Consider the following 24,297-nt stretch of genomic DNA (forward strand, 5'->3'; position numbering starts at 1 on the left):
AAGCTGCTCACCTCTCTGCACAGTTTAAATGCTGTCAAACAGGTCAAAACCAGCAGCTGTAGCCAGGCTCATATCAGCTGTTTTTACTCTGAAGAGAATGGCTTTGTCCTGCTAATGTTTAAATTGGATATCTGTCTAGAAAATGCTCATGCATTTCTGAGAGCAGGGAACTTGCTTGTTTAACAAACTGAGTCGCTTCCTTCAGGGACACTGTCTACGATGCCAGCGGTTCGCACATTCTCCCTTTTTGCTGGAATGGCTGTGCTCATAGACTTTATTCTTCAAGTCACTTGCTTTGTAAGTCTCCTGGGCTTGGATATCAAGCGTCAAGAGGTGAGTATAAATGCACCTGTAACTGCAGTGTAATACAGATGGCATCTTCTGCAGAACTGTACTAAATCTGGCACTTAATTTTCAGAGTAATAGACTGGATATTCTGTGTTGCATCAAAAGCGATGAAGAAATGAGTGGAGTCCAGCGTTCTGAGAGCATCTTATTTCTGTTCTTCAAAAATCTTTATTCTCCATATCTGCTGAAGGACTGGATGAGACCAATAGTAGTATGTACACTCTGCTTACAGTAAGCAGTCATCTAAACTTGAGCAAAAGTGTAGTGAGCCTGAAGGTTATATACTGCAGAAGAATCTTCAGCACAATGAAACAAATTAAGCTTCTGGGATTTTTTGCTTTCAGCCTTAGTATTGGAATAAACTTTTGTAGCTGCAAGAATATTTCTAGTAAACAAGAGGCTTGACCTTGGATTGTCCAAGGCCCAGATTTAAGAGTTGCATTACTGACAGTCAGATCACTTTAGGCATATGCCAAAAATCACCACATGTTGGCTCCTACACTGCATTAATCTAGTGTTGTTGCTGGATCTGTGATTCAGTTTGAGGTTACTCTGCTTATTTACAGAAGGTGTTTGGCATATCTTTCACTCCTGCCTTTAAAGTATAAATTTTCCTTTATGGCTCTGAAGGGAACTCTGAGTCCCTAGGTTTTCCTGCAACTAATTTACTAATTTGGGGTACCATATGTAAGCTAGAGTTCTTTGCATGGTTGTTATTAACTTAATAAATTGTTGCTGCTTGTTTCCATGCAGTTTTCACTTTTGTGACCTTGCTTTTTTGCAGATAGCAGTGTTTGTGGGTGTTCTGTCATTCAGTACAGCAGTTATACACAATGTAGAGATTGGACTGGATCAGTTTCTCTCAATGCCAGATGTAAGTCTTAATATCATGTTGCTCTTCAGCAATTTGTGGCTAAAGAGATTTGATATCTTATTGTGCTACTTCAACATTATGTCATAGTAACTAAAAACTTTTCCCTTTAAGGACTCCTATGTAACGGATTACTTGAGCCAGCTCAACAAGTACCTGCATGCAGGTCCTCCTGTCTACTTTGTCCTAGAAGAAGGGCATAACTACACCTCTTTGGAAGGACAGAACATGGTGTGTGGTGGAATGGGATGTAATAATGATTCACTTGTCCAGCAAGTCTTCAATGCTGCAGAAATTGGTAGCTAGTAAGTCTTTCATGCTTTTCTCTGCATAGTCATGTGGAAGAGATGTAGCTGGCCAGTGTGTCCTTTAATTTAGTTCAGGCTCAGCTGTTGATTGTACAGCTGTCACTTTGCTTTATACTGTGATTGGGGAAGGGAAGAAGCTGTGGCAGTCTCCTAGAATGAGGATAAAACCATATGGACTGGTGGGTTATATTGATGTACTTGAGTATGGAAAAGGGGCTTGATCGTTCAAGGAACCTGGGAAATGGTAGGAAGAAAAACTTGCAAAGACCTTTCAGTATGGTTAAGCTCTTCTGGAAAATGACTTGCATGCTCAGCTTCTAAGCTTGGTGGATAAACTAGTCTAGCAAGGCTAAGCAGGAATTGTATCTGGAGTTCAGTAGCTAACAACTGAAGGAAGTATCTTCCCCATTCCTTTGAGTGCAGTTCAGTGTTTTTATTTCAGCCTAAGTGAAGGAGATACCTTGCTTATTAACTGAGGCAACAATATGTGGAACAGATGGGGCACAGAGTGGACAGGGGATGGAAAACTGAGCTTGGCAGTGGAACTCGAATGCAGGGGAGAAGCTCCTGCTGTTTTCTGGCTGTGGTATTACAAGCAAGACTGGGTTTTGGTTGGTGTACTGGAGCAGGGGGACTATGGAGAGAGCTAACTAGCTTTGACCAGAATGAGTGGCCATGGAGTAAGTCAGAACTGGAGAGATCAAGGGATGTGTTCTGGAACAAAACACAAAATTACTGATGATGGTTGTGTTGTTTTATTAGCACAAGGATAGGCTATGCCCCATCATCCTGGATTGATGACTACTTTGACTGGGTGAAGCCACAGTCGTCCTGTTGCAGAGTCTACAATACCACTGGACAGTTTTGCAATGCATCAGGTATTGACATCCATCTTGTTGCTAGGGGATTATCTTGGTTTATGAGTTGCGTAGACAAAACAATTTCTCATGGTATGAGTCAGGCGAACAGCTTTCCTTAGAGTGAGCTGGCACCTCTTGAGTTGCCCTCTGACTTATTTGAATTGCTGTTTGATTGAACTTAAACATTCTACTGGAATGTTGCAGGTTAAAGACGGTCAACCTAGACAGCCAGTCTAATGACTATTACAAAAATAACATATTATAAAAATGTTGATCCTTCTGCTGGTTTCATTAGAGCACACAAAATTAGTGCTTTTTTTTGTTCAGATCCTTCAGTTTGGTATAGTTCTTATCTGGTCTAATGTAGATAGTACACAAGTAACTGTGTTCTCTGGTTGCCCTTGCCTTAGTAGTAATAAATAAAAGGACTACAAATTTTATATGAATTTCAGAGCTTATCAGTTTTTTCATCAGTGAAAATGCTTTTTATGAAATTAAATCCTGTAGTGTTGCAAGTCAGAAGTTACTAGTGTTACAACAAAGAATACTTGCTCCTCTAACTGACCTTCCTGTATTTTTTCAGTCACTGATCCATCCTGTACTCGTTGTCGACCACTGACTCAAGAAGGCAAGCAGAGACCACAGGGCAAAGACTTCATGACATTTTTGCCAATGTTCCTATCAGACAACCCTAATCCGAAATGTGGCAAAGGGTAAGAGCCATATTCTGTACATCTTGTTTAGACCAGCGTGTCGAAGATGCTTGCTCTGGAAGCATGACTTGTTTATGTCTGTAATGCTGGAAATCTAATGTCCTTCTAAAAGTCATACAAACACTGACATGTCACCTGTTCTATAGTATTTTCTGAAACAAAACTTGGAAAACAAATGCATCATCAACCAAATGGAACAGCAGCTTTCCTCTGTACAAAGAGAAACAACTTTAATAGTCAGTCTGTTCCAGTATATCTTGTGAAGTCTTGAAATGTGTTGTGCTCTCAAGCTTTTAGCAGTTTTGGAAACTGTTAGAAACAAGATGGAGTTATAAAAGCTAATAAATTTGAATGGTGCTGATATTGACATAAAAATGTTATTATGTTCATATAGAGGTCATGCTGCATATAACTCTGCTGTCGACTTTATAAACAACAAATCTGATGTTGGAGCTACTTATTTTATGACTTACCATACTGTACTGAAAACATCATCTGATTTTATTGATGCCATGAAGAAAGCTCGGGCCATAGCAGATAACATTACTGAAACCATGGGCATCAAAGAGAAGAACTACAGAGTGTTTCCTTACAGGTATGCTTAGATGTTTCTTGCCTTAGTGACAAATATTCAGCTTGTGGAACTGAGAAAAGGTACTGCTTAATAAGATCTAGAGACTTGAGTCTTGAGTTTTGTCTAACACGACATAATATAGCGACTCTAGAATTTCTAGTAAAACCACAAAAGCACAACTTATATCCACAGAACTAAATTCTCTTTATTGTGGATGTTAGCTAGCTAAAACCAAGAAACCTGTCCTTCAGTACGAAGGTGGCTCTGGCTTCAGCTTGGGCACTTCCTAGCTTTCATAGTAGGGTTTAATAGTTGTTACTTAAGCAGGTATGTTGACCTGGGTTGTTGCAAGCTATAATGTGAATGTATTGACTTCAAATTTAAGTTATTTAAACCTAAAGTGAAGGCAGCAGTGATGGGTAGTACCTGTCTAATGGTTGCATTATTAACATACTGAAGACTCTATAAGAGTACCACAATGCAATTGAGTTGGAATTTATATCTGTACAGCTGAAATACTGATCTCTTAGCTTCAAAGAATTCTATTCATTCTTATGGTCTCACTGCAAAACAAATCTGTTCAGACCCTCTGCAGTAGTTCCTGCAGGTACCACAAGTGATCTGAGGAACTACATTCTGGCAACTACTGTAGCTGCATGTACAGAAGTGTGGGAGCTACCTTGGCTTCCAGATACAGCAGCTCTTCATTAACTCTTCAAATAAAGATTGTATAACAGCCAGTGTCCTGTAGGAGCTGTTCCACTGATGGTAGGAAGCCAGTTCCTGTTGCTGACTTCTGTAAGGAGGGAACTACTTTATCCTTGGCACAGAAGCTAATCTGATTTTGGCATATAACAAGGAAGATAGCTAAATGCAACTTCTCTTCTTTCCACAGTGTGTTTTATGTTTTCTATGAGCAATACTTGACAATTGTGCATGATGCCATCTTTAACCTCTGCATCTCCTTGGGATCGATATTTCTGGTGACAATGGTGCTGCTTGGTTTTGAAGTATGGGCTGCTGTCATAGTTTCAATAACTATTGCTATGATAATTGTCAACATGTTTGGAGTGATGTGGCTCTGGGGCATCAGCTTGAATGCAGTTTCATTAGTGAATCTTGTCATGGTAAGTTAACAAGGCATCCCTCTGTTTCTGTTTCCAAGTCTTGAGCAGTTCTGTGTGTCTTATATTTATATTCCTGATGCTGAGTAGTATTTTCTACTAAACTTTGACAGGCATTTGAACAGTAGTGGAACTATCTTAATACATCTAGATGATGGGTAGAAAACAGGTTTATTCTGATGACTAGTCCTAGTACTGATAAGATGCTGCGTAGCTGACAGTTCAGTTGCTGTATCTAGTGGTGGTCTCTTCTGTTCTGCAGCAACAGTTGTATTGCTGCTATATAGGCCAGGTGCTGTTGCACATCAGAGATTGTTGATGCCTAAGGTAAGGATACATAGGTTAGCGTTAAGGCTTCTGCTGTGTTCACATTCTGCGGAGTAGATCTGTGTGCTAGCACCAGCCTGGTTCTTGCATAAATGGGTGAAACCACTTGGGCAGAGAGTGCCTTGGTAAAATGCTCCAGAACTTGGTAACTAATTGCTGAGTGCTGGAGCTCTGGTTTACCTTTCTCTGGAGATATTTCTGACAGATCTGACACACTTATGAGATAGTAAACTATTGCCCCATGTTACAACCAGACATATGTTCATGTAAGTCACCTGCTAGGTAAGTCTAGATAAGATGAGATTTGCCAACTGTTAATTTAGTGTTGTAAATGGCTATTTAAATAGCTGAACTCTTATGGTATCAAATCAGCATGTATATTCAGTGTTATCCTAAAGCAATGTTATTGCAGCTAATATCATCTGTAAACTGATCTTAGTGCTCAGTGTTCACTGCAGGCACTGTATTGAAGCCAGCTTTTTTCAACACCAACAAACTTTTGTTCTCCAAAATGATTTCATGCTCTGATTCCTATTTAATCAGATTAGTTGTCCATTAGTAATAACTGGTGGTAAAATGCCATACAGCACCTGCTACCACCTCTAATAACCAAGTAGTACTGTAACTTTCAATGACATTCTAACCCTGCTAAAACCTTTCTCGCCTGTCTAGAGGTCTGAGACCTTACCATCAAAGTGCTCATTTAAATGGTATTTTCACGTATGTTTCTTTTCATTCTAGAGTTGTGGTATTGCTGTGGAATTCTGCAGTCATGTGACAAGAGCGTTCACTGTTAGTACTAAGGGCAGTAGAGTAGAGCGTGCAGAAGAAGCTTTGTCTCACATGGGCAGTTCGGCAAGTATCCACTGTATTGGGGGGAGGGTGGAAACGAGTAGCTAAGTTACAACTTTAGACTATGCTGATATCCTGAAGTTGTAAGGATGGCTTTGCATTTTCTTTTCAGAATACTTAAAATTCTTGAAGGTCAACCTAGGCTCCTACCAGTAATAGAGATGTTCAAGACTCAATTTTTAGTCTGATAATACTACTACCTAATTCTAGAGAACAGAGCTAAAAGCCTTAGCTGAACTAGTGGTCTGGATTAATTTTGAATTGTCCTGTTGAAGTGCTTCTCTCTTGCACATACTCAGAGGTGACTAAAAGATTCTTCTGAAAAAGGGATGCAATTGGAACTTTGGGAATGCAAGCAGGGTGCAGTGTTTAGGTGGTACTGTCATGTCACTTAGACTAAGATAAGTGACCTGGATGGGGTTGGAATAGACTGTACTGGTGGTGCATGTACCGTACCCAGGTAAGGCACTTCACTGCAATATGAGTTACTTCAGTAGTAGTTTTTATCTTTATCTGCCTGAAGTAAACATGAGGTGGCTGTACAGATTAGAGTGACTTTTTAATCATACTGAGCCTGTCCTGTGGTGTCAGGTTCTAGTGGGGACAAGAAGTTGAACTCTTCTCCCAAGTAGTCCTTGGATTTGGTTCAAAGGACTAACAGTCAAGGAAGTATGCTGCACATAGGAGCCTCAAATTATGTAAGAATTTTAGCAAATGTTAAATACTTAAAGCAAATGGATTACATAAAGCCCTACTTATAACTTTAAAATACTTTTTTTTTTAATTGACAGGTTTTCAGTGGTATCACACTGACCAAATTTGGAGGAATTGTAGTACTGGCTTTTTCCAAATCTGAGATCTTCAAGATATTCTACTTCAGGATGTATCTAGCTATGGTTCTGCTGGGAGCAACACATGGACTAATATTTCTTCCAGTTCTGCTTAGTTACATAGGTAAGATGTGACAATCTGCTCTAAAACACTTCAAATGGCAATAGCTAGCAACCTGAGGACACTTTCTTTCCATTAAATGGAAAAGATTACAGAGGTAAAAAGCAGCACTTGAACGTGCCTTTGTTCAAGTAGTGGGTCTGTTGGAAAGCAAGGATTGACTGGTGGCAGGGGAAGCTCACTGAACTGAAGCAACTGCAGCTGGCCTTGTGTGATTGCACTGTGCTGCTCTGCAAGGAAGCAGCATGATCATGTCTCTTAACCTGGGGACAGGATGCTGGGTGGAAGCAACAAACCTGCTGTAGGACAATGTTCCTGCATTTGCAGGAGTGATCTCACTTTTTAGTAAGGATGGTCCAAACACTGTCCTCTTGAATTTGGGAATTCATGCCTATGGTGTAGTTCTTAAAAGCAGACTTTAAGCCTTACTCAAGGAGGTTAAGACTGGGGATTTACCTGCTGCTGCTGACAGCTATTAACAGCTGAGCAGAAGCACATTTCTGAAGTAGCATTAACATAAAGCTGGACCTAGCCTTGTGCATGCTTCTTGATGACTGACTGATCTGCTGTAATGTTGAGACTTTGGCATAACTGTTTTCTCTCACTCAGGCCCATCAGTAAATAAAGCTAAAACTCGTGCTACACAAGAGAGGACCAGAGGTACAGAACGGGAGCGACTCCTCTTCTTCTAGTTTTTAACAGTGTTCAGTGGAGTCAATGAACTCTGGCTTAGGCCCAGTTCTCTTAAGAACCAAAGTGCAGCAACGTTTTATGACATCACACTGTAACCATCACTGACTTGACTCCTGCACAGATTCAACTAGAAGATACCAGCTGCAGCTTTGGATGTAGCTTTAAACTCAGGAAATGCTAGGTGTGGCTCACATAACAGTATTACTAAAACTTAGGTGTGTTAACAAGATTACTGAAACACTTCTGTTTTCAAGAGGTTGCATTTTTTTCTTCTAGAAACCTAAACCAGCTGTAATGCAAGTTGAATAGCTTTTTTTTGTCAATGAAACTGAGGTGATGTGTAGGAGAATGGACTGCTAAACCACTGACACTGATTTTAAATGCAAGTCAATGCAATTTTTGTCTCTATTTTTAGGGGGAAGCCAACACAAGTTGTAATATTTTTAGTACTCTTTGCCAAAATGTCTTGTATATACTTTATTATAAAATAGCAATTTTGTAGTTCAAAAATGTACTTAAATGCAATAAATTAAGTTTATACATTTCAGTGGAAGTGTCTTTCAGAATGTTGTGGGCTTCATAAGAGCTTCTTCTCCAAAAACTTGTTTGAAGAAAGTGACATGTTCTTCACAGTGCTCACCTAAAGGGGAGGGTGCAAAATAAGTTATGTTAACTTTAAAACTCAAACTGAGAAGCAACACTGTAGTTTTGCTAACCTCAGTTTAAAGTACTAATTACTTAATGCTTTTGAGTAAAGGAGTTGAACAATTTTAAAGCAAGGGAATACTGAAGTGTCTCTAGTCCTTTGACAAGTGTTCTTGTAATGGAACAGATGTCTAATATAGTTCCTGTATCTAACCAGTGGATTTATATCCATGAGTTCTTTACTGTCAAGATGTGAGATGCTGGAGTGGCATTCTGTGCCTATAGGCTATCTGGTGATTAAGAATATGCTGTTGGTACAAGCAGTTTAATAATTTTTTTTTTTTTTTTTAGAATGAAAGGAACTGTAGTGTAAAACAGGCCTTGAATTTTTGTAATCTGTGGAAAGACAGCTGAACTAAAAGGTTTCTTGATCCAGTTCCTGGCTTTAGGAGACAGCACTAATTAGAGATAATGGCTTTGCTAAACTAAGCAGTGCAAGCAACTGTAAGCCAAACAGGTTAGCTTATTCTGCAAGTGTTTCTTTGGTTTAGTCTCTTTACTCCTGGGTGCAGTATACAAAGGAGTAAGACAAATTTGGAACTATGCCTGAAACTAAGCCTAAAATACAGACTAAAATGCACCAAGGGTTTTATCTTGTTTCACTTCTGCTCCAGCTGAGTCTGTATTACAAGTCTTAATTCTGCTTGCACTATGCGTATCTTGGTCTGCTTGTTGCTTACCTGGTGTGAAACTAGGGTTTCCTCGTAACCGTTGATTTCTTTGTTCAAAGAATCTGAATATCGTATAGAAGAGCATGTCATCTTCTGCCTGTTTTGCTGCATCAAGAAATTTGCGGGCTGAAATGCTGTCGTGTCCTCCAATGCCCCTGATGAATCTCAAGGCAGCCAAAACTTGGTGTTTGGACAACAGAACTTCCACTATTTCATCATTTGCTGTAGAAAGTCTCTGTGAAGTCAATCACAGCTGTAAGACTTCTAACAAATTATTAAGATGCCAGTTAGTCACTTCAAGCTTGGTCAGGTAAGCTGTTTGGCAAGTCTAACCCACATGTGACACGGAGTTACTATAGTCTGAAATGCTTACTTTTAGCATGTCCAGAGAGAGCTGATGTGCAGGAGGGTAAATGCTTTCCAGGGACAGTAACAGACAAGCCTAGGGCAAAAGTAAGAAATAACCTTGAACTTCTGAAGACTTCCCACCTCCATCACTAGCTTATTGAAGCACCTTGTCTTACATACCAAAGGCTTGGAGTCACTGAGCACATGATACTGCAGAAACTGATGGAGCATGTAGAACAAGTTGTGTTGAACAAGGGTTTTGATGACCAGCTCATACAAGTAGTGCTGTGAATGCAGGAAGAAGACCATCAAAGGTAGGTCTCAACACCAGTCTTTACAGTCTAGAAGGTAGTGTTGTATAGGACTTAAACACGTGACTGAGACTGTTTTGAAACTCTGTGTAATTTCATGGAGGTGATGTACTTGGTATTTCATGTATGCAAGTCCTTTACCTGAACTGCAATCTGGAACTGGTTAAGAGAGCGAATGTACTCCATCAAGACTGCTATAGTGAACTTATGAGGTGCTTCCTGGACAAGAAACAAGTGTTAGGTGGAACTTGCACAGCTTCCCCTGTTAATGACAACCCCATAAGAATAGGCATCAAAATACCCTAATCCTGATAATAAACCCTTCCCCAGGCTATTTCAAGCAGTCAAGTTTGCTAGCACTTAACTTACCTTCTTCTCTGTAAATACAGATAAAACATGTGTGTACATGTCAGACTGGTCAATGACTGCTTGCGTGCGGACTGGACGTTTCAGGAGTGGATTACTTCTACTCAGGCCTGCTTCTACCACCTAGAAGAAGAAAGACTTTTTAAAAGAAAACTAGTGGTGTAGTACAGTTTTAGTCTGACTGTTTTTTCCCTGGGGAACATAATTATAAACATGTTTTGTTACTGAGCAAATTCACATCTGTGGTCAGGTAATACTAGATGCATTCTATTCAGTGTGGGCTTTCACATTAAAACTGCTTTTACAAGTTATATAAAATGAAGCTCCTATTATAAGTCTTAAAGCCAGGAGATGAATCAATCTTACTATGCTGACACAGGCATGCTGCTTTAGAAGGATTTTTAGCATGTGGTTGCACTATGTGAGTTTTAGCAGAATTAAGGGCTTCATCTATTGTGCAGTGGTACAGTGTGCCATGAAATCAGTGGTTTGGAAATTTTGATAGTTATGGGTTCCAATTTGCTCTTTAAGCTTCTACCTTCTTCCTGCTTTCAAGCACTGCAATATGTTACTTGTCATGCTAGAGATGAGCTATGCAGCATCTGCCACAGCAGAGCACTGAGTGGGGGTCCTGGTGCACCTTGTATAGTGGACCTTCTGCTGGGAGCCTGAGGCAGACAGGACCTTGGGTTAGGCCTGAATTCTCTAAGCAGGGAAGAGCAGATATTTTGCTTTCACTGTGATGCAACCTGAAATGCAAATAGCATTGGCCTATCTTTGTAAGCTGCTGTATCTAACATGGTTTACCATTGTATAGCTTTGCTCAGCTTCCAAGTACTTCTTATATTCATGATTCAGTTTGTCAAAAACAGTTGCAATCACAGACAGTGATCCCCTTTCTGGCTCACTAAGCACTGAAAAGATAAAAAGAAAAAATAACTATGAGGAAAAATAACCAGGAGCTTAATGTTGCCTTTTTCAAAAGGTGATCTTTACGTTTTATTCTAAATAAACACTTTCAGTCAGGTCAGATTTACTTAACTAAAGGAGGGGGAGAAGGGATTTAATTCTTTCATGTGGTTACATAATTCCTTTAAGAATGGTGACTGAGGGTAGTCTAGGTAAATGACATCTTACAGGACCAAGGTGGTTTCAGAGGTGATCTCAAATCTAAGAACAGCCCAGCTAACTTATGAAAAAGCAGTGTTGTACTTTCAAGATACAGATAAAACATGTAAACTTACTTTGAGAACATACAGATAGGATAACCATTTTGCATTCTTTCCTTTGGAGAAGGAAATCCATTAGTTTTCCTTTATCTAGCAAGAGGTTAACTACAGGTTCAAGTTTCACTTGAAGACTCCAGAGGTAACCTTGATTTGAAGGAATAAAACAGAAGTGATTTTCCTTACACAGTATAGCCTAGGCATCCAACTTTTCCATTTTACATCTCTATTATGATTTATTTGCCTTCATCTATGTTTTAGAGCAGCATTACCCCAGAAAAGTCATAGTAAAAATATGGTCATACTCAGTTATCACTACTGAGAGTAGTCATCTTACTAGGTACATCTGCTTAGTCATTGATTTTTAAGCTGCTTTGTGCACTGTGGGTAGAAACTAGCCCCCTTTTGACACTAAGTATTGTTAGGGAATAGACTTGCCTTAGCTTAGTGAATTATTTGGTATATTGCCTCTTAGAGAACTTGTTTAGAAATGGCTTATATAGAGTTTACTCAGCATAAGTAAACTTGCTCGGCAGAACTTCTGCAACCTGTGAACCTTTGAACTTTCTGCTTCATTAAGTAAAAAAGGCTGCATAACGGAATCAAGCAGCTTGCCACTTACCTTCACTTGCACTGATGATTATATCAGGTTGAAAGACAATCCAAGAAGAAGAATCTAAATGTTAAAGTTCTAACATCCATAGTTAACATTGATTCTAAACTGTTACTATAATCTCATTACTGTACTGAAGCAAATCCCATTAGTGTCACTTAAATTTACCGTCACCTTTTCTTGTAAAAGGTCTTAAACCATATTCTTGGAAATATAACTTCAATTCCATGGTGTACCTATTCAGTCCTTTCCTATGTGCATCTCAAATGACCAAGAAATGTGGTATTGCATTATACTAGATTTCCAACTTGATGAAAGCATTACAGTCTTTTGGGAAGCATGCTCTTTTGTCTCAAAGTAAATATGCATAATCAGCTAAAGCTGGACTTAATGGGTCAAGGTAAGAAATGCCAGCTGCTTCTATGCTTGGTACATAGAATGAGGCTTTAGCAAGAGTCTTACGCTTTGGAAGTATTGAAAGGATACAGAGTTTACATGGAACAGGAGATGGACTTGTCACAGAGGCTGGACCTGCAGAAAAATTAACATCATGTGAAGAACAGTACTAGTCTTGCAGCTCTCCTACATGAACAAAATACAAACTACAATCTTACACTGAAAAGGCAAGTATAGATTGTAATGTCTAACAGTCATGTTAAAGCACACAGGCAGAAAAGAGATATCCATTTGTGGAGACAGATAATCTACAGAGAAAATCTGACACTGGGAAGACAAACAAATTCTTCAACACCTGACTCTTGTTTTTCAGCTAAGCTAAACCATGCATGCAGAAGTGTTCCATTTCTAGTACTATAATTCTGCATAGATTCAATTTGCTGTATTTATATGTAATCACATTAGTTTTAAAAAAAGAGCAAGAGTGGTTTGTACTTTCTTTGTTTTATACAAACCTCCACCTGCAGATTTATTAGATATACTTGCTATTAGTGACTTCACAATTCAGATGTTAGAGAGGTTTTAATGGTACAATTGTTCCTATAGAAGCATCTTTATCTTCTGTAAATAGAACCACACAGCTTTGCCATATGTTACTGGAACTACGCTCAGACTATTTCTAGCTACTTCCAGCTTGAGGGTAATTATCTGCTACACTTCTAGGACACAAAAACAGAAAGATAATCCATGAAGAATCTAAGTGGTAAAGTCCTAATATTGATCTGGGAGTTGCTTCTAAACTTGATTCTAGCTTAGAATATCTTTCAGCCTCTTTGTTATTTAGGAATGGCTATGTAGCCATGATTTAAGCCAGAAAAGCATGGAGTGCTTTTGAGTACACACACACGCTTTTATAGCTGGGGAAAAAAATAACAAAACAAAACATAACACCACACATACCACAAACCAACCAAACAACTTTGAAGTGTAAAAGCAAAGTACTAGGGGAAGTATGCATATTAAACAGCAACTCTTACTTTTCTGTAGTAGGTGCAAGTTTGGAACAAAAATTTACACTCAATACCTTATTACCTTCTTTCTCACCCTCTCCTAAGTCTGTCTAATAGAAATGTTAGTAACCAGCACCCTAAAAATTGAAGCACTCTTGTATGCCAATTGTTACATTTAGATGATAACAGTGTTAGAATATATTATATAGTAGTTTTACCTGCTACAGGTATTTGATAGGGTTGTATTGATCGAGGTGGAAGTACAAACTGATGGATTGTAGTAGATCCATCAAATTCTCCTTTTAGCTTGATATCAAATATAACTGAAGTCTGCAATTGAGAAGAGGAAATTAGGATTCACAAATGTGAATTACCACACATTTACATGTATTCAGACTCCTTTTCACTCTACTATTCCCAGTATGGACAACATTCTTATCCTTGCACAATAGAAATTAGTTTCACTTCCAATGCTAATGAAACATGACTTCAATTATTCAATTATTACCCTATTTGATCTGATTTTGTTTTCTGTATTTACACAGTCATGTTTATAGCCTGACCAAAATGCTGGAGAATAAGTGCTCTGGATTGAATGTTCAAGTGTAGAATTAACATGAATTATAGCTGAAACATGAACTAACCACCCAAATGAGATAATGTGCTCTGGTTCTTGAAGCTGTCCAAGAGAAAATACAAGAAGCCAAAGCCTTTCCACAAGTTAAGAACAAAATACCATTTGAGCCTTACCACTAATGAGGCTTTGCTACTGAGACTACAAGCTAGCAAGTTTTACCTGTGCTACTACATGCATAAGATCACTTGTATTTGTAGAAGTTCTTGCAGAACGGGGCCTTCAATAATTTGGTATCCAATTTAATTCTACCTCTTCATATAATGTCTTAAAAGTCTACACAGTGCAGCATCAGAGTATCATAGGAAAGTAACAAGGAAAAACAAGTGTATGAAAAAACAGGCAGTGGCAAAAACCCTGCTAAAATGTTAGCCCAACAAGCTAAAAGGATAAGTCTGTATCTCTTACACCTTCATGGGTTTATTCCTGCAAATACTCTGGCTTTTGGAAAAACTAAGCACATGCAAAAATACTTTCTAAAGCTAACAGCCATCATTATTAAAATCTGCCCATAACTTTTAGAAGTTAGAATACAACATAATATAAATAAACCACACCTCAGTGTCCTGATGATGGACTACCACCAAGTTATCCACAACATTCAGTGCAAACTTTCCAGTTCTGTTCAGCTTTAAAATATGTGTCTTCCTACAAGACCCCTCTCTATGGAAACAGAGATGAGAAGAACAGGTCAATAAGCCTGTTTAAACTAGAAAAGCAGAGGTCTCTTACACACATGTGAATTGCCACTAATCTTCTTCACTTTGCTCTTACCTTGGTAAGTGATAGAGGACCACTTCTGCTCCTGTACTGTTGGAAGTCCTTGAGTGATGCCTCAAATAGAGAACATAAAGCTGCCCATATCTAATGAGGCAACAGGATTAAAGCATTAGTTTCAAATAAGAGCTCTACCCGTCTGTTAGAGCCATACATTCAATCCTAAAAGAACAGATGTGGAATTACCTAAGTGATCAATTAATTAAAAGTGAAAGACTAAAACAGCACTTGATAAATCACAATGCCTACTCATGCAAGTTAGGCATCTAAGAACTTTACCAACGCTTCAGTTCAAAAATGAAGCATTCTTGAAATTTCTGTACAATTTCACGTGAGACTTCTCAGTTAACTTCCCCTCCCCACCTTGCCCCAAAAGAGTTGTTGAGATGTTTTGTTCAAGGCAGTAACTGAAACACTTTAAAGCAGTAGTACTGCTAACACAAGAAACAAGCACAACCATGGTAATGTTCTTGTCTTTTCTCAGTATCCCCAAAACTGTCACACTGCTCCATGAAAGGCTTGATTGATTAGATACATACATTGTAGCCACAGCAATGTCTCTTTCAGAAAGGCTGAGCTTGGAGGATTTGGGTGCTGCCGGTAACTCAATTTCAAATTTTGATAGTTTTGACATTGTTCCACTCTGTTAAACAGAAAAAAAATGCAAAGAAATTCATTGTTAAGACTTGAAAGGTCTCAAGTAACCTTTAACCAAAGGCTGCATCAATAGCACCCCCATGAGGTGAAGGATGGTGATAGCTGAAAAGAAAAAATGGGTTTGACACTTTAATCCTACAGTGATCCTAAACACATCCTTCCAGTATTCTAATTTCAGCAGCTTTATCATCTTGATTTTATAACATCAGCTTCAGCTAGAAAAACATTTCCATTTTAATTAAGTCAAGATGAATTTGGATGCAGATCCCATTTACAGTTGGACTCAAACAGCAGTTCTCTTAACCTTCTTTATCAAAACATATGCTCCAACTTTTAAATAAGTGCTTACTGGGAAGGGGAAAATATCAGTACCTCCTGTCAGTCACAGTCTCCTTTCGTTCCTGCTAACTCCAGAATCTGCATTACACTCAGCATATTCCTGCTCCCACCCAAGGTTTCCTCTCTCCTCTTCTTCTTTTCCTAAAGAATTTATACTTAAGCAAGTTTTCAGAGTTTCCAAAACTACTTCTGCAATTCACTTCCCATTCTCATTAACTCATTCTTGAGTGTGAAGTGTAAACACTACAGAAGTCTGCCCTTTGCTGGAGTTCTGTTGTCAAAGATTATTTTAGTACAGTACCCTTTTCATTAAATCTTTAAAGATTACTTTCTGAACACAAAATAAAAATATTTAGCTTCAAGCTACAAATTGACGCAAAATGTTAAGGAGCGGGAAGCATAACCTAGGTCCTTAAAAATAAAGCTGTGAGAGTCTAGTAAGTCCCACCTCACCACCTAAGAGAACATCATTTCCCAGTAACCTTAAGTGTTATCCACAGGGAAGAACATTATGAGAAATAAATACTATAAAAAAGCCTTCTCATGTTTGGGACAACAGCTGTTTAAGCTCTACATTTTTTCTTTCTTTCAAATTCATTCACTCACATTTGGAAGGTGGTTGTTATAACCACAAGTGAAAGGCCCTTAATTTTTCTTTATTGCCACACTACAGAGTGCAAATGCCCATAGTGAAATTAAATAATATATACTTATTTAAGGTAAAAAAAAAAAAAAAGGTCTCTTGAAAGATATTTAAGCTGTCAAATAATGTGTCACTAATTTTTTTCTCCTTTCTCAACATCAACTGTCCAACTGGACACACCTCTTTCCAAAGAAGACATAAGAAAGAGCAAATTACTTAATTTTAAGCCATCACCTAGGAACTGTGTTATATATTTTTGCTTTGTGCTTTGCTTATTGTTGTATAAGGATGTGAACACATGCACCTCTTGGAAGAAATCCAGGAAAAGCAATAGAATATTTGAACAAAGAAGCAGCCTAAAAAACCAGAAGCACACAAAATGACAAGTGTGGGACACATCTCTTTACCTTGAAATAGAAAGGCTGCAGGACGTTACCAAGAACAGTGGTTGACAGAAGAATAACAGAGCTCTCTGGACAATACATGTACCAGTTGACATTAATACTCTGATTCTTCAGAAGTTTTAAACTTCGTTTCTCTGGTAATACCTGGAAACAAGGGATATTAGCATTATAGTGCCATCAGGATTCCACAGCATCAACGGTTCTACACAGTAGCTAGGACTGTTAAGTGAGAAACAGTTAAGCATCAGCGTGTTTGCAGCGCAAGAATTAAAAATCAGAAACCTGACAATTACAGTTTAGGCCCTAATTTACTGTAGCTAAGGAAATGTGCAGCGAATTCTCCTCAAATGCTAATGAGCAGAAAGGTGCTGTGCCTTGCCCCTCATCCAGGCCTGGGTATAAGTTCTGTCCATAACTAAGAAAACAACTAGCTTTACACAACTAGTCAAGTTTTTATAAAAGTTATTACAAGATCTTTGCTGCCTTCACTCCCCAGGTTCCTTAATCTTTTAAGAACTAAGATAGCACATAAATTGATTATCTTCATTTAAATTTATTATCTTCATTTTGAGGGCTTAAATAATTATCTTCAAAAATATACTTATTTGATTTGATCCTTTTACCTGCAGGGTTGACATTCATGATCCTTTTGGGTGCCACATGTATTTTTCCCCTCAATCAGCAGGAAATAATGTTGCTTTTTCAGTTACTTTCTTTAGTAATAGTTACTAGTAAGAGTAATTACGTGAAACATCATGTCTTAGCTCCAGGACCAGAACTATTGGGAAGCGCACAACTTTGGAGGAAGTTCATAATATCCCTCATCATGAATGTCAGAAAGGGATATTTATTCACGAAATTTCTTAAAAGCATATGCTAAAATAATTAGACAAACACAGAAGAACTCAGACAATGAGACTAACAGAGGAGCAAGCTGCCAATTTGCAGAAGGATGTCACTAGTTCTTTGCTGCATTTTAAGCATGCACATATCCTCCCCAATTCCAAATTGTTCTGCATTAAGTGATATTTCACATTAGATTTAGATACTCATTTCCATACAAGCCAAAAGCATTTACTAATCTAAAGTTATCAAGGCTTAATTCAGTACTCCTTTCTACAGGGTCTTTGTTAGCTGTGATAAATAACCTGTTAACGATGAATTCCCTCTGCCCCAAAAATGTATTTCTCTCAAAGAAAAATCATTGTAATCTACAAACAAAACAGCAGAATTTTTCTTTTTTTTTTTTTTTTTTTTTTTTTTAGCAGTGCACTTTCTCAATTAGAGAGTTAGAAGAAAGGAATTCAAAAATACTGTCACAAATTTACATTTTCAAATCTCTAAATATGTTCTACAGGAGTAATTTGTATTACCTGGTACAATTCAATTCCTTGATCTGTGATGAAGACAATTTCTGTAGAGCTTGTCCAGCAGAATCCTAAAATATTGGCATTCTTTGTCTTTTAACAAACAAGCAAACAAACAAACACTCTTTTACTTGGAAAAAATGAACTACTCAGATAAGCTAATATTACTAAATGAAGAATGTGGGATCAAGGGCAATTCAGTTATCCAAACACTGGAGCTAACGCTTTTGGCCACCCAGCATACATCAGCTACTTTTGTTAAGACTCACAAAACTATGTATTAACACAACTACTGTAGGATTTTGGGCAGCATGTAAGATTTACAAGTTAATTACACAGTCAGATTTTATTTATACAGCCAAGTTCTTCTGGTCGAAATCATGCTGCCAATTCAACCCATTCCTTACTGAAAAGATGGTTCCTTCTGTGGACAGAAATCAAGAACTAAGTGGACATATTTACAGTGACTTCACTCAGAACACTACCATTAATGCTTTGCTAGAATGGTTTACTCAAACACACAATCCTGAATAACAAAGCAGAGAGTGCTTCAGCTTTCAAGTCTACAGGAATAAAAAGATCTGTGCAAATCAGATTTTTAACAATTTACTTTATCATTCTATTACCCCCAAGCGTAATTTATCTTAGTTGGAAAGTGCCAAACAACAACAATGGTACTTGTTTCTCATTAAAAAAATCGTCAAAAAAACAGAAGGGTTGTTTAAAAATACCAAACATAGTCTGCAAACTAGTAATATCTTACTATCACTGATCAGCGAAATTAGGGTAAAACCTCCACGTTAACATTTGTATCATTACTGTCCACTGGTTTTGTATCATTAGTACTCAGTCTCTCCTCTCCTTCCACAACCTTGAATTTTGTTGCCTCCACAGCACTTCCAGTCCTTTCTAGGAAAGAATTAAAGTGACTGGACCAGGAAGTTTTTAATGGTATTGTTAATACCTGTTTGTTTACCTCAATTCAGATAGATAGTAGTAATTACATATCTCATTTCCTTCATGTTAGTGTTTCACAAGGTATCTCAATGAGTTCTCTTGTAGAGTAGAGGCCACCAGCGTAACTAACATGAGAGTTTCACTTAAGCATACAAGCTCTGGACATTTAACTTACCTTACATTCCTGTGTATACTCTAGCTGAGGGCTATCTGGAATAAAATTCAAAAAATCCTGCAAAAATGCCCATGGAGTATGTTAGCAATTACGAAGTGCAAACAAGATACATAAATAGACACAAGAGAATAGATATTAGTTTATCAAATTGTTTTGGTTGAAATATATAGAAGAAAAACTTAATATATTCCACTTTACCCCTGCCAGGGAATTCTTTATAGGAGTTGGCTTCCCCCCACTTTTTCTTAAATGATGATACTAGCAAGACAACAATGCTGCCTGTTTAGCCTCTCAGCGCGATAGTGGAATTTTCACTACAGCTGTTATTAGCCATCAGTCCTCTTGAACATTTGTCTCAGGCTTTTACTCTGGTACTGTCAATATTTATAGATTTCCAGCTCCAGTTCCCTGTCTTATCTGCAGGGTGTAGGTTTCTTACCACACTCTTCAAAGTTCTCTGTACAGCCAGTATCTTGTTCCCCAAGGAAAACTTGATGCACTTCACTTCTCCTTTGTCTTCCATCCTATACAGAAAGAAAAAGAAGTTATGGAAGTATCATCTAAAATAGTTTCCTCCAGAACTCTGTAATACACCCTCAAAAAGACAATGACAGAGGTGAAAGCATAATGCAAATGCTTTTGAATATAACACTAGTGTTGCTGGACAATTACAGGATTCAAAATTCAGACTGGAAAATAAAGGCAGTTCATTCTTCAGAAGTCCTGCACACATCTGTTACAGAAACATAGCTAAGGCTGCACAAATTAGCACCTGAAGTTACTACAAATGCTCAGCTCTGTTGGCCTGTGATGTGGAATCAGAAGACTGGGACTATTCAAACCTGTGTTCTCAGTTCTGTCTCAGTGAGCCTGAAGCTCTGTGACACTCACCAACATCCTGCAATCAGCTCCTTTACTTCCAGAACTACTGCTAATTGACACAAGCCCACTCACCTCTCCATTAGAAGACATACTTTAGAAGAATTTCTGATGTCAAAGGAGGAGCAAGGCTATTTTCACACCATTTGAAAGAATGAAAAATGTATTCTTACCAAACAAGCATCAGTACAATTGGCATGAATAAAGTAGAACTACTTCCAGTATGCATTATTAAGTCCAGACAAAGAGAGAAATAGATAGGCAGAAAAATTATGAAACCTACTGAAGTTCACTGAGTGTTCTCTCAGGATTTGTGACAAGGGTAGTCCAATAAAAAAGTCAAATAAAAATAGCAACTTTCAGGATAGACCCTATGTAATACCTGACAGATCACAGTAAACACACTTTAACTGCAAATTACTTTATCCATATGTGGACTGAAGCCACCTTCGAGCAAAAGAATATTTCCTTATATATGGACAGCAGAGTACAAAGAGCCATTGCTCTTTACAGAGACACATATAAAATAGTTTTCTAAAGACAAAGTTTCATTGGAAGTACTGTTGTCCGATTCTGCAAAAAAAACCCCCCACATTTCAACAAAAAAAATGGAAGATATAAAAGACAATTCAGATTAAACAAGAAATCATGCAAGAAATGTAGGAAACACTGTGCTTGAATCATAGACATAAAATTCAGAAATTACAGTTCTCTATACATTTAAGTTTACTTCATTTTGTTTAACTTGCTAAATAGCATCCTTGAAAAAGTTATTGCTGTTGTAGGAATCACCAGTTTGAATCTCCATACTCTACTACATACATAGCATGTTTTAATAAAGCATTGCTGTTAATTAAAAAAAAAAAAAAAGCCATGGCCTAATGACTTTCCCCCCGGAAGACTATAAATTCATGAGGGCAAAGCATGCCATCTTAATTACAAGATTCTGTCTAAGAAAAAAATCAAAATATGATCACAACTACTTGTAAGTTTTATGCATGAACTGTAGTATATCAGTATTAAGTACCACATAATTTTAAGACTGCAGAATTCCATCCCAAGACAACAAAGATGACAGTGCCTTACCTGAAGGAAATGGGATTTTTATCCTCCAGACCTTTAACAACAACTCCTGTAGCTCCTCCAGATCGAACAGCAAAAACCTATTTAAAAAAAAAAAAAAGTGTTTTGAACACATTTGTAGCTTATTAAAAATCATAACCCCTTCAAATGTTTTCTTTTCTAAAAACCACGCCTTTAATTTTTTTACTAGACACCATTTTTGTTCTTGTACAGATATGCCAGTTCATAATGAGATTCAGTAAGTAACCAATTCCTTTCTCTGGAGCTCCAAGTTTAATTGGACTTTGGAGTTGATAGGTTTCCAATGGTACTGCAACAGTCCTGTAGGCATATTCTGAACTAGTGGGCAAGTTAAAAAAGTAAAACTCTGTATAAGCTTTCCTTTTTTTTTTTTTTTTTAATAGATTCTTATTTTCCTAAGTCAGGTACTGGCACAAGTATCTGAGACACCAGGGCATTGTTTAAAACAAAATCAGCTCATGGACTGGGAAGCAGCGTAAGTCAGTGATCCAGAAGCCTTATCTTGTCAGAACATGTTCTTAGGTAGGAATAGTTTAATAATAATCTGCAGTTTTATCTGTACCTGAGAAGTTTCAGCCAACTTGCACTAACAACTTAAAGAATTCCTTTAGCACAACTGCACACACATATGTATAAAACCTGCGAGAGCTATATGGCTTGTTGAGCTGGAATAAGGTAACATTAAAAAAAAGTTATGCTCTTACAAACTTTAACTGGCTTAGAAAAAGAAAGTCAGGCAGATGCCTTATTTGTACTCGTTGTACATGCAGAAGCACTAGACACACAGATCTGCTCTCAGAATAACAGATATATTGTTTTATTACATTAGGTATGCTACTGGTGCAGCATGCTCGTGCAGAAATACAGGTGTCAAGACTATAAAATGCAAACAAGTGCACAGCCTTACTAGAATGACAAATACTTAGTTTAACTACTTCTAATATTGATGTAGATAGAAAATGAAGGCAAAACTGTCTTAATCTTTGCAAGGTGAGAAGACAGCAAGGACAGATCTCTCAGAAGGATGTTCATCTGGGAAACTGTCATTGAAATACTGGTTAAAAATGGTTTAGAGACACACCAGAAATGGAACAATTTTAGAGTAGCAAAAAACCACAAAGAATTAAATTTCAACTTTAGTTGAAAATAAGTTTATTTCAAGTGAACTCTTAATGACTAGTTTCTGTGTAGTTATGTCACATCCACACTATGATATAGTGTCTCCTGACAGGTATGTTTAAGTAATCTTGTTTCAACTTGCCCTCAAAACCTAAGTAAAGGATTATTGTTTATAAAGAGAAAGGACACCACTAATTCTGAACAGAGTGCAATAGCAAGAAACACATCCAAGAAATACTTGCCCATCTCCAAATACACCCCGATCATGTCCACACTTCACATGGCAAATCATGACATTTATATGGGTAATAAAGCTTGAATTTTTCAATTCTGTGAATGCTGAGATCACAGAAAGATTACAGAAATCAGACAGCAGAACGTATCCACATCTATATAAGCCTCATGAGAGACTGTGGATCTTTGAGTTATACTGAGTTGGATACTCAGAAGCCCACAGACATATTTAAGGTGAAACACACTTAAAAGAACTAAAGCCAAAAACCAAAAAGCAAAGTATAGACTCAGGTCTGAGCCACAAGTAAAGCTTCAAGTATTAATTTTTATGAATATACTGAACTTTAAGAATTTAAAAAGGAAAAAATCAGAGAAATGAGTGACACACTGAAGTGACATAGTCTGTCAGTAATGTTGGGACATTTGGAACAGAAAGAAAGAGTGCTGACTCTGAAGAATTACAAAAAGACGGCAGTGAAAACAAAGGCTAGTGAAATTCAACCTAATAAATCTATGTTGATGCATTTGAGAAAAAAAAGTTACCACCATCTCTAGCAAGATGACGGGTTCTGAGCCAGCAACCAGCAGCGCGACCTCGCACCGCAGCCAGTTCCACAGAAGGGGAACAACCAGCCTCACCTCAGCAACCGAGGAAAGGGGAGGAAACCAGCCGCCGGCATGAGAGCCTCCAGGCCCCTCTGCTCGGAGAGTGAGCCGAGCAGAAGCGGGAAAGGGCTGAGGCAACAGGCCCGAAGCCGCCACTCCAGCCCGGAGAGGGTGCCCAGGAGCCGCCGGCCGCTCCCTCATCCCGGCCGGCTGGGGGCTCGGCACCGGCACAGGGCAGCGCTCTGCCCTCACCCGGCCCCGGGGGAGAGGGCAGGGAGGAGGGCGGGGGGTCGAGATGCAGACGCGGCGGCTGAGGGAGCTGGGTCTCTTTAGCTTGGAGGAGAATGAGGGGTGACCTCATGAATGTTTATAAATATGTAAAGGGTGAGTGTCACGAGGATGGAGCCAGGCTCTTCTCGGTGACAACCAGTGATAGGACAAGGGGCAATGGGTATAAACTGGAATACAGGAGGTCAAGAAAGAAATTTCTTCTCAGTGAGGGTGACAGAGCACTGGAACAAGATGCCCAGGGAGGTTGTGGAGTCTCCTTCTCTGGAGACATTCAAACCCGCCTGGACGCCTTCCTGTGTAACCTCATCCAGGTGTTCCTACTCCAGCAGGGGGATTGGACTGGATGATCTTCTGAGGTCCCTTCCAATCCCTGACATTCTGTGATTCTGTGACAACCCCGTGGGTCGACGAGCACCCGCCGGCCGGCCTGTCAGGACGGGTAGCGCGGGCTCCCGCCGCCCCCGCGGGAGCGCCCGCTGCCGCCGCCGCGCCCACCTGCTTGTTGGCCTCGTCGAAGAAGACGCAGTTGACGGCGTTGGCCTTCTCGAAGTGCACGGGCCGCGAGCACAGCGCCAGGTAGCAGCCGCTCTCCGCGGGCCTCGCCCGCCCGTCTCCTCCTTCTGCTCCTCCCGCCGCTTCTTCCTCCCCCGCCGGCGGCTCGCGGCTCATGGCGGCGGCTCGAGTCACCCGCCGCTACACGGTCCCCACCGAACCCCCCTCACCGCCCGGCCGGCCGGCCGCTTCCTGTTTACACTCCCCCCGCGCGTGACGTGGGGCCGGCCCTGCCTTAAAGGCGCAGGACGCGGCGGCACCGGCCGCAGGGAGCGCGCGGGGAGAGAGCGGC

The 24,297-nt window shown here is 39.1% G+C and overlaps 2 protein-coding genes across 2 annotated transcripts in view; one reads left to right on the forward strand and one right to left on the reverse strand.

Annotated features, from left to right (window-relative positions):
• Positions 1 to 8,168, forward strand: part of NPC1 (NPC intracellular cholesterol transporter 1) — a 27,956-nt gene extending 19,788 nt beyond the window's left edge. Inside the window, exons 15-25 of the mRNA XM_082044490.1 lie at positions 206 to 333; positions 419 to 559; positions 1,133 to 1,222; positions 1,334 to 1,524; positions 2,290 to 2,405; positions 2,971 to 3,100; positions 3,495 to 3,695; positions 4,570 to 4,801; positions 5,867 to 5,980; positions 6,769 to 6,931; positions 7,538 to 8,168. Of these exons, the coding sequence (XP_081900616.1) occupies positions 206 to 333; positions 419 to 559; positions 1,133 to 1,222; positions 1,334 to 1,524; positions 2,290 to 2,405; positions 2,971 to 3,100; positions 3,495 to 3,695; positions 4,570 to 4,801; positions 5,867 to 5,980; positions 6,769 to 6,931; positions 7,538 to 7,620 (1,589 nt within the window). The 3' untranslated portion in view covers positions 7,621 to 8,168. The remainder of the gene's footprint in view (positions 1 to 205; positions 334 to 418; positions 560 to 1,132; positions 1,223 to 1,333; positions 1,525 to 2,289; positions 2,406 to 2,970; positions 3,101 to 3,494; positions 3,696 to 4,569; positions 4,802 to 5,866; positions 5,981 to 6,768; positions 6,932 to 7,537) is intronic.
• RMC1 (regulator of MON1-CCZ1) lies at positions 8,123 to 24,260 on the reverse strand. Its single transcript, XM_082044491.1, has 20 exons — positions 23,949 to 24,260; positions 21,186 to 21,262; positions 19,660 to 19,744; positions 19,221 to 19,277; positions 18,095 to 18,181; positions 16,725 to 16,865; positions 15,218 to 15,321; positions 14,676 to 14,765; positions 14,459 to 14,564; positions 13,486 to 13,597; positions 12,348 to 12,392; positions 11,871 to 11,924; positions 11,267 to 11,395; positions 10,830 to 10,936; positions 10,026 to 10,145; positions 9,798 to 9,875; positions 9,526 to 9,630; positions 9,371 to 9,439; positions 9,007 to 9,232; positions 8,123 to 8,261 (listed from the first exon to the last, which is right to left on the reverse strand). The coding sequence occupies exons 1-20, from the start codon at positions 24,120 to 24,122 to the stop codon at positions 8,182 to 8,184; spliced, it is 2,046 nt and encodes a 681-aa protein (XP_081900617.1). The 5' UTR covers positions 24,123 to 24,260; the 3' UTR covers positions 8,123 to 8,181.
• Between the last annotated feature and the right edge of the window lie 37 nt (positions 24,261 to 24,297).

Source organism: Streptopelia decaocto, assembly GCF_964273445.1.
Source record: "Streptopelia decaocto genome assembly, chromosome: 2".
Classification (NCBI taxonomy): domain Eukaryota; kingdom Metazoa; phylum Chordata; class Aves; order Columbiformes; family Columbidae; genus Streptopelia; species Streptopelia decaocto.

What these genes read in the sequence shown, in the direction of transcription:
- RMC1 (XM_082044491.1), bottom strand. Translation starts at nt 24,122, where the DNA reads ATGAGCCGCGAGCCGCCGGCGGGGGAGGAAGAAGCGGCGGGAGGAGCA. An exon ending in CTATCAAATACCTGTAGCAG is followed by an intron (nt 12,393 to 13,485) that starts GTAAAACTACTA and finishes ATTTTTCTGCAG; the next exon opens with GTCCAGCCTCTGTGACAAGT. An exon ending in CTGAGCAAAGCTATACAATG is followed by an intron (nt 10,146 to 10,829) that starts GTAAACCATGTT and finishes TTCTTCTTCTAG; the next exon opens with GTGGTAGAAGCAGGCCTGAG.